Source organism: Triturus cristatus, chromosome 4_1, assembly GCF_964204655.1.
Source record: "Triturus cristatus chromosome 4_1, aTriCri1.1, whole genome shotgun sequence".
NCBI classification, from domain to species: Eukaryota; Metazoa; Chordata; class Amphibia; order Caudata; family Salamandridae; genus Triturus; species Triturus cristatus.
The window spans coordinates 354786897-354799543 of record NC_140585.1 but is presented as its reverse complement, the minus strand read 5'-3'; the positions used below and the strand labels follow the sequence as shown (position 1 = coordinate 354799543).

Below are 12647 nucleotides of genomic sequence, written 5' to 3'. Positions count from 1 at the left end.
GCCACATATAAGTGTCAATCCTGTGTGCTAACATCAGTTCTTTTCTTTCTTTCTTTTTTCTCTACACTGTGCAAAGGAGCATGTCCCACCAAAAACTATAGGTAAGTCTCTGGTGTCTAGGGACCTTGCACAACTCCAAGTTTTGCGGAAGTGCTCCCAGATGGACCCCAAGGAGATCCAGGACTGTAAAGCCAAGCTCTTTGTCACTGTACACCATCCGAAGGCACATTAGGGCCGATCTAGGTCGAAGTCAAGGACTTCCCGAGCTCGGTGTCATTCCTGCGATAGAACCTCCTCACATTCCTAGTCGTCAAGTAAGTCCAAGCCTAAAAAGAAACAGAAGACGTGAAAGCAGGATTCTCCCTCGTCCTACCACCCATGAATTAGATCCACAGGCTTCTCAGGGAATGTTCAAGGGTCTCTTCAGAGATACGGCAGACTCTGACCTGGAGTGCTCATGAAAAGAAAGACCAGAGTGTGCTCTCTCTCTGCCTTTATTTGTCTGTACAGCAGTATCCTAAACTGTTTCACCCCTTTTGAGGTTTTGAAAGGGACCTGGCCCAAAGACAACACCAAGGTCCACCTTAACAGGAACATATCAAACCCCACTCATCCCACCCCTGACCTTTAGGGGCCGGGTTCGAGATCCCAGCCGACAACTTTCACACCCCAATGCTTAGAGCACCGCTCAATCCCTCGCACCTCACAGTGCCACCTGCAAACCACTTTAGTTTGCCCTCTGCAGTATATGGCCATCTCATTGCTGGCAAGATTAGTTATTATCTCCACTGGTGGCAGAGCATTACATCCAACAGATGGATGCCTCAGATAGTCCAGCAAGTATACACCCTACCATTCCTTTCCAATCCACCGCATTTTCCACCTACATCAGCGCGTCTGTTGGAGATATATTTTTACATTTTGTGGCAGAAGCTCCAGGCTCTTTTGCACAAAAAGCCTTAGGGAAGGGTCCCTGCATCAGAATACATACTGGGTGTTGTTCCTGTTATTTCTTGGTGCTGAAAAAGGACAGAGGGCTTTTTCCTATTTTAGATCTTGCCCACTCAATTTCTTTTTCGAAACTGAATAATTCAAGATGCTCACTTTGGCCTGGGTTGTATCTGTGCTGGATCCCGAAGTCTGGATGGTAGCGCTGAACCTTCAGGACACCTATTTTCACATTCTTGTCAAGCAGTCACAGAGGTGTTACCTGTGATTTAAGGTGGGCTAGGAGTATTTTCACTTTCGGTGCTCCCCTCCGGCCTTACCAGTGCCCCTCAAGTTTTCATGAAAGAGGTGATAGTGGTTGCAGCACATCTTTGCAGTTGGGGAAACCAGTCTTCCCCCACCTCATTGACTCGCTGCTAAAGGGAGGCTCACTACAGTCAGTCGGATGTGGACCACCTCCAGTTGACCGTAAACCTCCTTACTTTTTTGAGGTTCTCGATTAAATAGCCATTTATAACATTTGACTTTGCAGAAGCTCCTGTTCATCAGAGCACTCCGGGATATGGTCCACTATTGAGCTCGCCCTCTGATTCAACAAATCCAGGACATTTGGGCTATGATCCTGATGTTTCAGACTCGGTCCTGGGTCTCTGTAAGAGTGACTCTGAGTCTTCTTGGCCGCTTGGTCTGCTGCATCCTACTTGTCGACAACGCCATGTGGCACATGTGGGCTCTGCATTAGAATCTTAAGTCTCGGTGGACACAACACTAAGGGAACATTTCTGATTCCATCCAGGTTCAGAGGAGACTGCAAAATACCTACTGTGGTCTCTGGTTCACCATAATTGGACAATCAGTAAACCCCTCTCTCTACCTCACCCAGAGAAGACTGGTTGTGGAGGTCATCTGGCAGGGGTGTAATCAGATGACTCTGGTCTCTGATGGTGACCCGCCTCTGCATCAGTCTGTTGTAGTTGCAGTCCATTCTCTTAACATTGAAGGCCTTCCTAGTGTCCATCAAATGTAGGCTGGTCTTGATCTTCAAGGACAGTAACACTACCAAGTGCTCCTGCAGCAAGCCGGTGGAGTGGGGTCCTAGAGCCTTGGAGCTGGCTGAGTCAGCTGCATGCACACATGAAGGAACATGGCGGGTGAGATATTACCTGCGCTCCCAGAGGTCTTATGGCGTATTTAGCCCAGACCATGCAAGAAAGTCAGGATGCAGCCAAATATGTCATCCACTTGGGCCTGGACTCAACAGACTGTCTTGTTAGGGGTATGGGAACCAGCTTGGTGTTTCGGTGCAATGCCTGGATTAGGTGCAATAGTTTCCCAGAAAGATTCAGGTATCCTTAATGGACATGCCTTTTGCCTACTCCTACCTGTTTGGTGAAAAAGTGAATAAATAAATTTAACAATATACAACACATAATTTGAAAATACAATCTGCAGAGTTAGTCAAATTCTGTAGAGGACTCTCACAGCCAACAGCTACAATCACAGTCATGTCTGCCCAATTCACTAGTCAAACAGACACTTGGGATGGGTTTAGTATGCAGCTGGATTACAGTAAGACAATAAGAGTGGGTCACTGATCTCCATAGAGTACAACACTTGATGGTGACATTGCATGGCAAAACATTGGTAACGGAACCAATACACCCCAGTGGGCTAGTAATCAAAACAAACAAAATGGTGTATCCTTTGCAGTGAACAACTCGGGGAGGAGAAAACAGTACCTGTCCAAAACAGTATATACTCAGGCCTAACAATTAGGTCCCTAATTCAACACAAAACTAGACTGGAACAGAGCGGAACAGAATAGATAACATAACACACCGCAACAAGGAGTTAGATACAAAAATATATAGCTCTTATTTATTTTGTTTTTACTCGTACGAATATTTTCAATATTTTCAATTTTTACAGTAATAAGTCAGTAAAAAACATGTACATTCACAAATCTATCAAGAAGAACACATATGTATATAGATAAATGCATTGTTCAATGTCCCACACGTGAATATAATTCATGCTTACAAACAGTCATTCCGAACAACAATCAAAACAACAATTCAGGTCAAGGTGGCAAAAAAACTATCCAGTGGTGCTCAGATCGATGGTATGACTACTGTATCATCCAGATGGACATAGGTGATACTATAGGAAACGGAAGGTCGGTGATTCAAGCGCCAACAAGCGTTTCGGTATAGGACCCACAGGGGGGCACCACCTTCATCAGGGCGTAGAATAAAAAGGGTAGTTGGGGACATGAGCAGTGCTTAGAGCTAAAATTAACCCACGAGATCAACGTCAAGGTAGGCAGTATCAATATGATATTGGAATGCAAAGTAATCGCTATGCCTCAGCGGTACAATCCCGGCATATTCGCGAAAAGATTCACTGCCCAATCAAATCAGGGGGCAGCTATTCAAGGAAAGTATGGCAGCTGACATATTTATCAGTCACAGTCGTGCAGTGCCTAAAGGAGCGCCGAAGATTCAAAAGCGCCTAATGATGTTCAGAATAACGGATATCCAAGAAGAGGGTAGATGCCCAGTCCACAGTAGCGTAAATGCTCCAAAGGCGTTTTAACGACAACTTGCTGGTTCTTTACTCCAGTTCTCTCGGCTCGTCGATCCTGCAGCGACAATGGAGTCAAGCCATTGTCGCTGCAGGATCGACGAGCCGAGAGAACTGGAGTAAAGAACCAGCAAGTTGTCGTTAAAACGCCTTTGGAGCATTTACGCTACTGTGGACTGGGCATCTACCCTCTTCTTGGATATCCGTTATTCTGAACATCATTAGGCGCTTTTGAATCTTCGGCGCTCCTTTAGGCACTGCACGACTGTGACTGATAAATATGTCAGCTGCCATACTTTCCTTGAATAGCTGCCCCCTGATTTGATTGGGCAGTGAATCTTTTCGCGAATATGCCGGGATTGTACCGCTGAGGCATAGCGATTACTTTGCATTCCAATATCATATTGATACTGCCTACCTTGACGTTGATCTCGTGGGTTAATTTTAGCTCTAAGCACTGCTCATGTCCCCAACTACCCTTTTTATTCTACGCCCTGATGAAGGTGGTGCCCCCCTGTGGGTCCTATACCGAAACGCTTGTTGGCGCTTGAATCACCGACCTTCCGTTTCCTATAGTATCACCTATGTCCATCTGGATGATACAGTAGTCATACCATCGATCTGAGCACCACTGGATAGTTTTTTTGCCACCTTGACCTGAATTGTTGTTTTGATTGTTGTTCGGAATGAATGTTTGTAAGCATGAATTATATTCACGTGTGGGACATTGAACAATGCATTTATCTATATACATATGTGTTCTTCTTGATAGATTTGTGAATGTACATGTTTTTTACTGACTTATTACTGTAAAAATTGAAAATATTCGTACGATTAAAAACAAAATAAATAAGAGATATATATTTTTGTATCTAACTCCTTGTTGCGGTGTGTTATGTTATCTATTCTGTTCCGCTCTGTTCCAGTCTAGTTTTGTGTTGAATTAGGGACCTATTTGTTAGGCCTGAGTATATACTGTTTTGGACAGGTACTGTTTTCTCCTCCCTGAGTTGTTTTCTACCCCACCTGTACCTGCCCTCCATTGATATTTAGGGGTCCCCCTCTCTTAATTGTTTTTTTTGGGGGGAGTTTTTTGTATCCTTTGCAGTGTACAGAGGGCAACTGAGGAGTACAGGTCATCAACATGTCGATTAACTCAGAAAAAACAACTGTGATTTTACATGTCGTCTATGAGGATCATCTACTGGATTGTGTTTTAAAACAGTGTTGAATTTTGATTATTGCAGAGATTGTTTATTGTATACATGTCCTACTCTGGCTTAATATTCTCCAAGCTATTTAATTTTATTTGAATTGTTTTTGGAGGATGTGTGTGTGTTTTGTTTTTGTTTTAATCAATTCTGAAGAGCAATTTATCTTGACAGATGTTTATGTAATATGTGCATAGTACTTCTTTAATTGCAATAAATTGGGCCAGTGTACTCATTTAAGTCTTTATGTTTGTATACTCATGAACCTTACTACTCTTACGTATTTCTCACCATTGTTGAAGGAGGGCAGGCTCATCATGACTCACTACAATCTTCGCCTCTCATGAGACATGACCCCTCCTCACACCCCAAAATTCTAAAAAATAGTATATTATACCAGAGGAGCTTAGCTGTGATCCCTTGTAATTAGTGGGGCTCCTTCTTTGGTACCAACCTTTGTCAGGATAGTCCCATACATAAAACTGAAGGTGATTAAGGACTAAAAGTGCAGGAGTTCCTACGATTCCCTTTATTCCCCATGCCTCCAATGTTGAATCATTATTGTGAAATAATACCATTTAGCAATGCCGTTTCTTCTGTGGCACAACTGAGATTTAAGTATGGTAAGGAAAAAGGGAGAGCTCAGGTAAAACGATAGAGGAACTGTGTTGTCGTTGCTTGGGATCCTTCGTTTGATGAGTCAATTAAATGGTTCTCTTGTTAAACGCAGTGCAAGGAAGACTTCTGACTAAAGACAGATGTATTCATGAGGTATGCTGTACTGTCCTTGCCTCTGGCGTTGTACAGTGAGCCGCGGATGCGCTTTTCTTCTGGCCTGATCAGTAACATCAACTATGTGGCTTGTTTCAGACTTCATGATCGGAAGATTTGTATAATAGGACTTAGTATCCTAATGGAGTTACCAAACAGACCCCCTGCTGTGGATGCTGTGGCAGATGTAATCATACCATCCATTCTTCTTCTGTTTCTTGGATTGAAGCAAGTGTACACAACTAAAGAGCTAAACGAGCATGATAATTGTTCAAAGAGGGCAAAAGCTATCCTAGATGACAATGGTAAGCATTCCTGATTTTGTAGTTTGTATTTCTCTGGATTTTTTCCACTTGCTGTATATCTGCTTTCATATGTTTTTTACTTCTCAAATGTACCTGTTTTATCAGCAGTTGATTTTAGGGCTGTTGGTCTACTTTTCAATGCGAAAGGCTTTTTGCACGTGGTAATAGTTCATATGTAGTCCATTGTAACTTTAGATGAAACAACGGACCGTGAACTGCATTCTAAATTCCAGGTCAGTTTTTCAGGTAAAGGTGTCAGTCAGAGCAGGATGAGTGTGTCATGTCATGCTGTACCATGCTCACTGCGACAGTCTAACCCCAATACAAAGTACAATTGCTTAAAAAGAATAGTTTGGTGTAATATGACAGTATATGTAGTCTTTTTTTTACCTCATAGACTTCCAAAGTGTAAGCCTGCCATGAGAAAACACCAGTGCGTGTGCAAGCTTATTATTTATTTTTTAATAAATTATAGAACATGGTACCTCAACATCTTGCTTACTTATGTGCACATTTCAATTTGTCAATTTCATTGTTATCATTTAAATCAGATGTAAACTATAAATGAAGATTCTGTGGTAAAGTTAAAATCTTAGTCCCTTATTATTTATAGTTCGACAGATGCATCAAAAAGTGGCAGATATTCTGTCTGCAATATTTAGAGTGGATTGATGTCAGTAGCAGTGTAAATAATGTGAGCAGGACATGCACTGCTTTGGTGGATGTCCCACTCCACCCAACCTGGTGTACTAAGCACCTTAATGTTCACAAATACTCTGACCTTGTGTTTGAAACCAGTAAGTTCTTTTTCCAGTGTACTAATCCCATTTAGGAGTCGGAAAAGTCCAACTCATAAAATGAGACTCTGTATGAATACCGATTCGGTATCTGGACGGGGCGTGTTGTTTTTTTAATTGACATGTTTTTATTAGGGTTTTTTCATGTAATGCATTACAAGTAATAATCATCATTATTATCGTGAGTTATTGTACTACGGCACAACATAACATTAGGGATCTATAAGGAAGTTAGCGTGTGTGTGTGCTGTAGTCTGTCAGTGGCTAAGATCTCCCGTGGTGTCTTGAGAGACTCGTCTTCCCAGTGGTCGGCTCCATCTGGCCCCCATGTATGTCGTCCTGGTCGTGCCTACATTTTCGGCCTCGGTCGGGGGACGGTTGCCCCTTCCTATCGAGGTCCGAGCTGCGGTCCCCTCCTTCCTGGATTCCCTGTCATGTTGGACGGGGCGTGTTGTTGGTGTCCCTTCAAGATAGCAGCTCAGTATCTTATGCATCAATGTTTTGTGGCCAAATCTGGTCATAAAACATTGAAAATGTGCCAGCACCTCAAAGAAACTGATAATTTTGTAAAAGAGTAAGCAGTGGACTATGCCTTAAAAAATGGGCTGCATAAAAAAAAAAAGCTTTATTGACATTCATTCACAGACAATCTTGTGTGTCAACTCAGTTTACGAATCCTAGGATTTTCTTCTACCAAAATACCTGCAACAGGTAGGTTGCCTATAGTAAAAGAATCTGTCATGCAAGTGAATCCCTTATCTGTAATCGCTGACAAAAAAATCTAGAAAAGCACAACTGTCTCCAAAGGATCCTAAATGATTGTCATTGCCCTATCAATGCCATTGACTCCATGCAGACAAGTATTGCTTCTTAGTGCCTGCGGCCTATTCTTGCTGCATGAAAAAGACTGCTTATTGGGAAAACTCTGAGGTTTGGCAATGTTCCCATAATCCTCTATGTGATGAGACTGAGCAGTTTTGCTTCTGCTTCTGATGTTTGAGGCAAAGCCTCCTAAACCAATGAAGTGGGATCGAAAAAATCCAAGGTTCCAGATGACCTGGAAGCTATATTTTAGAATTAAACCCTAGTTTATTCATAAACAACCACTGGGAACGTGAATGGATACTTGCGTTATGGAGGAGTCAACAATTTAATTTGTCAAATAAGTTTACAGATCCGAGGATTTTCTTTCACCAAAACATCCGCAACATATTGGTTGTCTATAGAAATAGCTGAATCTGCCATGTAGAGTAGCTCTGACAAAAAGAAAATCCATAAAAAGCACATCTGGCTCCAAAGGATCTCAAATCTTTCATTACATAATCAATACAATTAAGTAATTAATAGACGTTTTAGTTCTTCTTAGTGCCTGCTGCCTAATCTTGCTGTCTGAAAAAGACTCCTTATTGCGAAGGTCCTGACTCTTGCCAATATCCCAGGAATTTGCTATGCGATTAAGCTTAGTAGTTTTGATTCTGATAATTGAGACAAATCCTCCTCAACTGGTGAAGTAAAATTGAAAAATGCCTAGAAAGTTCCAGAATAACTGGACGCTAGAATATCAGAATTAAACCTCAGTGCACCCAGAACCAACCATTTTGAACAGACACATTATGCAGTCCTTGAGGCTGCAAGAGGTAGATATGAAAATGTTGTGCGTTATTACTCCGTAATTAAAAGGGAAGCCAAACTTTACTGCTAAATATATAGAACTCACTCCACCATTGAATAAGCATCCATGCTTCTGTCACGAGAAATGGCTCTATCTCAGACATTTGCAGTTAAGGTTCAAGTTGCTATTCCATTCTATATAGTTAATAAATATCAGAGTAGAAAAGTGTAGTTACTTGTATTCCTAATTTTCCGTCACATCTGTTATCACTAAATATGGCTCATCCACATCCCCTCGAACCAAGGCCATACTGTTTATTAGGGTCAAACTAGAGCCTTTCTCAATATTGTCAGAAAGCCAGTTCACCTGGCGTACTGCCTGCCATGTACAATGCAACAGCACAGATTGCAGAACTCCTAAATTTCCAGGGTCAGTTATACTCGATTCTGCATTTGTGAAGGAGTGTCTTTGCATGCTTTATTTTTATTTTAAAACCCAAGGAGAGAGTGGTGATTGATTTGATTTATTTACCTGTAGTCTATACGTTTCAGAGAGCACAGATACTAAAGCATGACGAAGATTGTTGCATCAACTGATTTTGAATCAGACAACAATTTGGAAAAAAATAATGTGTTTTCAGGGCCTTAGAAGTGCCTCAGATAACTCTCTGTTGCTTCACATTCTAGAAGCGGATTGTTCCAGACTTAGGATCCAGATATCGGAAGGAGTGCCTCTTTGCACACTTTTTCCAAATTTGAGGTATACTCAGAGATGCAGGTTGTCAAACCAACCAAGTAAGCTTGTAAGGCAGCTATCAAAGTCTAATTGTTCCATGCTTTGGAAATAACTATAGGTCATACAAAGGCACTTACATTTCACCCTCTACTCATTTGCCAGTTATTGCAGGCACCCCAGGTCCTCTCACATGATAAAAGTTGCAGAGATTTTGGATGTCTCCAACTGTCTCCTAAGTATGTTCTGTTCCATTATTACATTCTGGACAACATAGTTGTAACGCTACAGAGGCGTGTATGTGTTTCAAAAGAAAAGATGGAATTAGTCTGTATCTATAAAGGGTCATGGAAAATGAGATACCTTTGAGCAGAATTTCTGTTTTGCTCATGTTGGATTGAAAATATTTGTGGTTCATCCACTGATGAAAAGTGGATAAACAACCCCTTATTTGTAACCTTTGAAAGAACTGATTTTCCAGCTTGACAATTAAATTGGGTGTTATCTGCCTAAGATATAGCAGTCATCCCAAAAATCGGATCCAGGCAGACAGAAAATGAATATAGATGTTATTAGAGACAAAGTTGAACCATCTGGAACTTCATCAGTGGAGTCCAAATTCGCAGATGGGAGTGTTCGAATTTTGGGACTCCAATTATTAACTCATTGGCTCCTTTATAGATTTACAAGATTGAATGTACTTGGTTGTCAGGCTAGAAATTCACTGCAATTAAAGTTAAAACAACAGTGTTTCCACATCCTTACTTTCCATTGAAAACAGCAATAGACAAGGATCTGCTCAGATTTTGTACCGCAGTCAAGCTGGCAATCAGGGAATCTTTCGAGCTCTGCCCTTTTCTTCAGAGCTAATTCTTCTTGCAAATTGGATCTTTCCTTTGGGAGTTCTCTTGCTGTAATTTACAGAAATTAAGCTGATTGTTCTGTCCCTTTTCTATTTGGTAGGCTGAGCCCTTTGAACCTTGCAGATGGATGACACCCCTTCAAAAACTAGGGCCCTTTTCTGACCTAGCAAATCCTGGAGACCAGGATGATTTATCAAGACGACCCACAAGAAATGCTTGCTGTGCTTGTATCGTTCAGGAAATAGCAAAATGTGTGAAATCTGTCGAAATGTTTGCAGTAAGACCCCTTAATGATAGAGAACCATGGACCGTGTGTATTCTTAAATTGCATCTCCTGCTGTGAGCAAGAAGCACAAACTGAATTTGGTCAGAACCTCGTCATCTGCGATTCAGCTACCCTAAAAAACTCTGTGCCTTCCTCTAAGGCGTCGGCCCCAGGGCCAAGTGGCCAACCTTAAGAGGGAATAAAAAATACAACACTTTTGTCATCCTGTCTTCTATCATTGGTGACAACGTTGTTGAAATCCTTTGACAGCGTCAGGCAAGTTCTCGTTAGCAAAGAAAGTTTCTAGAAATGATGATGGTCCGTCGAAGATTAATCCATCCATATTGGCCTTTAGGCATCCCTTGTCAAGGAAGAAGGTGACTTAATTGGCAGGATCATCATTGATGACTCGACTCTTCTCATCAACTTTAACACCACTACCAACCACCTTCACCACTACTGCATTGTTGACAATACCAACATATATTACTTCATAGACCGCCTCATCAACTAGCATATTTTCAGAATCAACTTTGATTAAACCGTCCCTCAAAATCCTTTGGCTCCTATCATGCCACTGATGTAAACTGGAGTGCCAATATGGATCACGTCAGTATTGCTCCTATTCAAGGAGCTTCCATCCTATTTGAAAGGCGATGACATTGGTGATCAAGAGGCACCCACCAGGAATTTTAAGTGTCACAAGATGAGGATGACTATCATGATCAAGCAGTTGATCCTCATGATATGGGAATGTATTTAATACCTAGCAATTCAAATGACAGTCACTTCTATGAGAGGCCATTACACTACAGCGATTAACATTGTGTCTGCCACTTTCAGGACCACCAAAGTCTTTGTCACTGCTACCATCATTGCTTACAGCCGAAACTGCGCCACAGCATGTACTTGCAGAATTCCCATTAGCCGAGATTCTTATAGAATGATGCATCTCACTACTAGGGTACAAGAAGCTTGCCCAATGTGATTCAGATGGTTCATTTCAAGGACTTAGTGATGACAATGGTGGTAATCATTATCTGGATAGTGTTCATAATTTTGATATTCCTGCTGAATATGACGTATGTGAAGGATGACTATTCAAGTACAGAGCTGCAACAGACGCACTCTTCTAGGGATAAATGCCACTCTTTTCATACCCTTATTTTGATAGGGGTTGTAAAATTAATAATTGTACTGATCGCTATGGCCAAACACATTGTTATGCTTGTTAAATATTAAAAATAACTTTAGGTAATCCATCAAATCCGTTTCCCTTTTTGAACATCTCTATGTAGAGGGACTAGCATGTATGAAAATTCCAGCAACAGGAGCCACCTCTGTATGAGACTTGAAAATAAGTGTAATTCTCTTCAACCTGCTTTAGTACCTCCTAACAAGGAGGGCAATGCTTCGATGCTATGGGTAAGAGGGTAGGAACCTTTGCATCAGTGGCTGTAAAGATTTCCAGTGCCACTTCCATTTGAGCACACTACAACAGGCAGTTGTGGCGCAACTTATCTTCCTTACTAAATTATCTTATGATTACAAGGATCAGAGGAGATTCTTGCATCATCAGCTCTAATTTTCGCCTCTTTGGGTGCATCTAACAACTGAGTCAGACAGATTGTGACAGGAGCTGTTTTCCTCCACAGGGTTTGTTTTAAAGCATATCTTTCCCGTCAGAAGACCAGTCTAAAGTGCTTGCATACCTATTGATTGCCAACAGTTCTACTGCCAGCATGTTCACGGAACTTATGCCGTTTATCAAAGCTCACACAAATACAGTTTGGTTAAAATGCATTAATATGGACATTATGGTTATTACTGTGTTAGCAATTTTCTATTCTATTACCAGTATGAACGCTACGAACATCTCTCATCTAGCCGCTGCCAATATGTTACTCCAGAACATTCAGGAGGACATTCACAGTGAGTGAGAAGAGGCATTTGCTCTTATTCACCTTTGTCTAAAGAGGATACCAGACCCGTCTGATTTTTATGAGCTTTTTTTCCAAATTGGCTCCAGATTACATTGAGACCTTTGTGTTATAAATGTCATTTGACATGATCTTAAAATAGAATTTGTCTCAAGGCTGTCTCGACACCTTCTGTTAAAGGAGCACCATCTACATCTAAAGGCTTTAAGGGTGTTGATATTAAAACTCTTTCAAAACATAGCCATTGAACCAGTGCCCGAGTCCAAATGCAATCGAGGGAAGTCAAAGAAGACCCGGTGTTGGCCGCATTCATGGGTGTGGGCGTGCCAAAAGGCCGATCACACGATCACTTATTTTTGTTGCAATGCAGTCACAAAACCTAGGTAAGTTGAAAAAAAATACAAGAAATATAAGTGAACAGAACATGGCCCACATCGTCTTGTCACTCCCACTATTCAGAGTCACGTGACACCTCAGGTACCTCCAGGCTACAGATTCGTTCCATGAGTTTGGAACCAATTTTGAAGCTGCTCCCAATGCGCTCCGATTACATGGTCATCGGCATTGACACAACTTACAGACCTGAAAATGGTCCCTGACAGAGCAATTAGTACTATACC

At 41.5% G+C, this 12647-nt stretch overlaps 1 protein-coding gene across 1 annotated transcript in view; it reads left to right on the top strand.

Moving 5' to 3' along the window:
• IPO8 (importin 8) overlaps positions 1-12647 on the top strand; it is a 557903-nt gene that overhangs the window by 427975 nt on the left and 117281 nt on the right. Inside the window, exon 22 of the mRNA XM_085652356.1 lies at positions 5613-5818. Coding sequence (XP_085508482.1) covers positions 5613-5818 — 206 coding nt within the window. The remainder of the gene's footprint in view (positions 1-5612; positions 5819-12647) is intronic.